Source organism: Limulus polyphemus, unplaced genomic scaffold (assembly GCF_000517525.1).
Source record: "Limulus polyphemus unplaced genomic scaffold, Limulus_polyphemus-2.1.2 Scaffold116, whole genome shotgun sequence".
NCBI lineage: Eukaryota > Metazoa > Arthropoda > Merostomata > Xiphosura > Limulidae > Limulus > Limulus polyphemus.
The window spans coordinates 1,084,214-1,089,930 of NW_013665726.1; the positions used below are offsets into that span (position 1 = coordinate 1,084,214).

A 5,717-nucleotide genomic window follows, 5' to 3' on the forward strand; every position below is an offset into this window, starting at 1 on the left:
CAGTCAAAAAATCATTCACACTACCATTTGTGCTCTTTACGAAACTTCTTACGTCACTTTTTTGAAATATGAAATGGTCTTTCCTTCTACTCCCAATCAACAATCAAATAACTTTTCTTGAATTATGAATAACATGAATGGATTGAAATATTTAATTAAATTATCTCAAAATAAGCCTTCATCTTGGTGCAATATTGAAATTAGCTTGAATTCTTCATAACCTCTGAATATTGGTTGACCCAACGAGTCATGGTGGTCTAGTTCACTATAAAAGTGAAGAACAACTATTTTGTGAGATGTGAAGTTACTTATATAAAAAATGTTAAGACAGCGGAAGTCACGTGATTCTGGTAACACGTGATGAGTATCTAGAAGATTCATGAAGAGGCGAGTGCAATCTAGATGTGCACTTTTAAAATATATAAGCCAACAAATAAAGTGACAGCAAGAATAGTTGCAGATAGAGAGATTGAAGATATAGACATGGATAATCAAGTCAAACGGGCGGTAGACACTGTAAGTAAAGTGTGTGAATCATTGTGAATTATAGCATGTGTTTAAGTTAAAGTGACTGTGGAAATTAAGTGTATTGCAAAGTTGAATTGAGAAAGAATAAACTAGTTTTATTTAAGAAAGGACTTGTATTGCAGAAGTTTCTCGGAAAGAATTTCTACGGAAAATTAACAAACGAACACAGACGTAACAAAAGTTTATAATGAGATCTGTAAAAAAATTCATTTATATACATAAATGTATTTATGAACAAACTTAGAAACTGAATAATCTCCTAAATTAAACTGCTCAATATACCAAACTGAAATTTATTAGTGTTTTAAAAATGCCAAATCTAATAATGCATAATTATATATATATTCTTATTCAACATTTATATCTTATATAGTTATCTTTCACTTAATGCATATTTACATAAACAGAGCAGACAACTCCAAAAGCATCTTTTAAGCAGTCCATCATAATTCTCATGAATCTATAATTTCAAACTGATATTAGAAACAAGACAATACATCATCTTTACCTACCTTTTGATCTGTATTGAACATAAAAATAACTACCAGGATGACCTTCGAGAGCAGGCAACCACGTTACTTTAAGTACAATGGTAGAATCATCATCAAAAAGTCGAGACCAAATAAAATGTGGAACATCTGGGACTATTCAGTAAAAGAAAAAAAAAGTTTTGGGAAACTCAAAAACTAAATAGTGGTTATGAGAAACTAAACAAAGGTATTTTAGCATATTCCAAATAGAAATATTTTTGAAAAAATTACCTTTCACTCATTATAGGAATGACATATTCACTTCAATTATTAATACAGGAGGGAATCCTCAATAGCCGTGGCATTTGATATTCTTTTAGGTAGGATCAGAATAAATTAATCTAAGAGACCCTTTTTCCTTTTTATTAGCTATATTTTTGTGCACCAGGAATACCAAGCATAGGGTGTGCATATACCCAATTCAATTTTATTCATCATCAGGATCTCTACCACCCTTCCCTCAAATGGAACTTCTTTTAGGCAGGATTAGAGTAAATTAACATATGAGACCTTGGGTGTGGTCAAATAATCAGTCAAAAGACTTTGACCTCCTGAGTCTAAAACTGTAATTAAATCTCAAATTGGTCAAGAGATGATGAAGCTATGAGCTAAATTGAAAAACTCGGAGCCATTCTATGAGCCCTTATGCAGTGGCTAACTAGAAACTCAGTAATGTACATAACTGTATTTTATTACATATACCTTAAGAAGATGTGAAACATTAAATCTCCCAAATTATCTTCCATTCACCCTTTTAATAAAAAAATAAGCACCCAAAGTGTCAAAGGCACAATTGTGTCTAAAATGTTGGGTTCTGTGTGCTAAAAATAAGCATATCCTGGATTATCTTCAAAACAATAAATGCAAAACAGTAGTTACAGTTTTAAAAAATCTTGTATGTATTTCAAGTACAAACACTACTTTATATATTGCATTTTCCTTTAGTTTTTCATCATAATTCCTGCCATTGACACGTGTTTGCAATAAATAAAGTGACTATAGACACATTTTCATAAAATATTAGTATTACATTTAAACTTTGTTAAACACTTCAATCAAAATAAATGTGGAATATGGGATATTGTGCAATGAAAACTACAACAATATTTAGTTACTGTTTTATTTCTCTTTTATTAGATTCCACATAAAAACTAGGATCCCATTGGAGCATGAAATAAAAACAAAACGTTGATCATTGTACAATTAATTTCCTTTGCATGTTGGACCAGAGTTGCAAAACTAGTACATGCACAGTAATTAGACACTTACAGTGTAAGGCTTAGGTTTTATTTTGTCCCTTTTGAAAATCAAGTGGTTAATATAAAGTCAGTGGCATATTTAATATTGGTGCAATTGGGGCAACACACCAACGGGCCTCTCATCTTGCAGGCCCCATAAGTAATGGAAAAGAATTTACACATTTCTGTACCTATAGCTGGTCAATACATATGGGCCCCCTAAGAAAACTGCACCAAGTAGTTTGAGCTGTTAAAACCGCTTCTGTGTAAAGTGTTACCTTAAACTAAAATCAATAATAATACACTGATACTGAGGTTATTTCAAATTATTTTCAGAACGAAAAAGCTCCAACTACAGTACTTACATATTTGTTATTTGAATAAGTAAATAAAGTGTCACATGAGTGCTACAAGTGATCAATAAATTGTTTAAGACTTTCTAAAAAACAAAACATTTTTCATAAAAAAAATCACTTACAATGAATGCATACAGTAGATAAAAACAAATATTTAATTTCTAACAAAATAAATTACTTGTTGCTGCTCTACCTAATCAAGCATTGAGTATATTACACTGCAAGGTGTTACATATATATATATGTGTGTGTATGAATGCATCATGCAAGTTGGTAAAAAAGATTATGGTAAAAAATGTTATCATTTGCATACAGAAAGCTCTAGTTGCTGAACCTATGCAAAGTGTAAAATATGATTGTTAGATATATATGACTGTAAGTTTAATGCAAGTGTTACAATTTAGATGGTTTAAGCATAGCATGGGTGTTAAATTGAAATATTTTTAGAAGCAATAGTTTATCTCAGGTTTGTTTATGTTTGTGAATTGATGATTGTTGTATTATTGCATCATGTTACTAGAACCTTTTGAGTTTTTCTCATTGTTTTGATAGAGTATTATTGCATCATAATATCTCATAGTGTGTGGAACATTCTAGGCCTCTATCTGGCTATAAATATGCATCCCAAATTGTAGTTTGAGCTAGTTATATATACAGATAGATCTAGACTGTGTGATTGTTAGTTTAGCCATAAAAAGCATATTGTGGTGATTTGTAAAATGAAATTATCACAAACTGTATTGTAATAACAGAGTAGGAAGAATAATTTGTCTTGTCAAATTGTGTTCTAAAGTAACTGAACTAGTCTGTGTAGAATTTGATGAAAAAGAGACAATTATACAAAGCTCTGGATACAACTGTGATAACCAACAGTGTAACAAATATCTGTATATATATTTGACTGGTTTTAATATATTATTTTTAAAACACGAGGACTGTGTGCTGTTTGTTTACTGCTGAAATTTATTAGCAACAAATCACAAACATCTACTGTAAAAAATCTGGCCCATACATAAAACCTGACAATGATGGTTTATGAAGCTCTGTATTAAGAAACTGTAAAGTCAAAAAGTGATGAATATATAGCATAATAAAAAAATTCCCCTATTTCCTTTATAGTGACTGGAAGATTATAAAAATATAATGTATAGGAAAAACATATTCTGCATTCAAATCATTACCATCAGCTTAGTGTTCATACCTTCTGGGACTCCAGTTCCTGTAGTTTCTTCAATATAATATGCTTCCCCCATTCCAATTTGAGTTGTTGCTTGAATGGTAAGTCTATATTTGGTTTCAGGATCCAAGCGTGACAACTTCAGCCTGGTTGCATCAGGGTTTGAAAGTGAAGGCTTATGTTCTATCTTTTCTCCTAATGTTGTTCCATTTACTAGAGTATCATAGTACATCAACAGTCAGCATATAAATTATGATTTAACGTCAACAATCACTGTGTCTAACAGTCAGGAAACACTGTAGTTACAGTTCAAATTTAAAGCATTCACTAGTCATAATTTATCAATAACTACTGTATATATATAAAGCAGTGAATAAACACTGCTTATTTTAACAGTTTAGCCTCAAAACATCTACTATTTATAGCTTAACACCAATAACAACATCGTGATCACAGTCTGTAAACATTACTTATCTTAAAAGTTTAATCTCAAAACGTTCACTATCTGTCACTCAATATGTACAACCACAGTATGCATTAGAAACAGTACATTACTTATGTTAACATTTTAACCTCAAAACATTCACTACCTGTAACTTAATATCAACTATCTCAAAATATTCTCCACCTGTAGCTTATTATCAACATCCAGAATGTGTATCACAGTCAGTCAACATTACTTGTTTTAACAGTTGAAACTTAAATCTACACTATGATCTATATGTTCTCTACCCACTGTGGATATCAAAACCTGATTTTTTGCACTAGAAGCTCTCAGACTTACTGATTAGCCATTGGGATGGGAGGGTGGGGTTTGCATATATTATAGTAAAAGTGAAAAGAAAACACTAACAGAGTTGCTCTACATAGCATATGACAAACTATTCAGTTTTAAATAATTCATGTAAAAGTATCATACATAATAAAATACATCAAATAATGCTTTAGTCAAAACAGTGTGGTATATTCAGGTAATACTAATTCTTCCTAGAGAAATAACATAGGTTCCCAAATTAATAGGGGATCCAATAAAATATCTAATAGACTAATACTGTGTTTCTTTAAATATATGACTTTTGGAGAATGAGATAAAGAGACAGGACTAAATTTAAGATACAAAAAAACACAATCTTTATTACAACATAGCACAAACACAGTGTTTGAACTTGCTTTGAATGGTGTACTGTTGCCAATATTGGATGGAAATTATTCTAAAATGGATCAGGTAAGGTTGGATTTACCCAGGGTGACAAGCCATAGTCATGTGATTTGTCATTACCTTTGAGGCATAGGGGAGGTCATAGCTTGAGATACTCTCTGAACTACCATTTTAAGACACTAGCTGTGTACATTCTTGCATAACATGCAGTATTACAGCATATCCTACCATGGGCAGAACAGGACTGACCTCTACAGAACGACAAGGAATAAAGGCAGCTAGAACGAAATCAGCTTAATGATTTATTTGACCACGTATTATATGAAAACTGCATATATGCAGAATAACTGATAAACTTAGTATAGTACTATATTAATATAGAATGGTAGAAAATGCATAGAATGTTTATATGCCATAGTATCACAGTGCTATTCATGAAAACCTGAAAAAATAAAACACGTCCACATCATTACATCATTAATTCCTCTTGAAATATAAACATAATATATATACATATAAAAAAGATAGCATAAAACAATCTTTTTACTGCAATAAGAAAATGTTACTTAACAATGAGAACACATTTGAGTAGCATTGAGTAACTGACCTTTATTCATTTTAAAGAAAATATGAAATGTTATTAATTACAGTGACAAGTTCATTGCTTACTTTCTAGATTAATGATGCTACCAATTGTCTCTATTATATATATATATATATATATATATA

At 30.9% G+C, this 5,717-nt stretch overlaps 1 protein-coding gene across 1 annotated transcript in view; it reads right to left on the reverse strand.

Annotated features, from left to right (window-relative positions):
- The window catches only part of LOC106471930 (neuroglian-like), a 23,028-nt gene that overhangs the window by 11,879 nt on the left and 5,432 nt on the right, over nt 1-5,717 (reverse strand). Inside the window, exons 2-3 of the mRNA XM_022401434.1 lie at nt 3,854-4,042; nt 1,041-1,172 (exon numbers count right to left, since the gene is read on the reverse strand). Of these exons, the coding sequence (XP_022257142.1) occupies nt 1,041-1,172; nt 3,854-3,905 (184 nt within the window). The 5' untranslated portion in view covers nt 3,906-4,042. The remainder of the gene's footprint in view (nt 1-1,040; nt 1,173-3,853; nt 4,043-5,717) is intronic.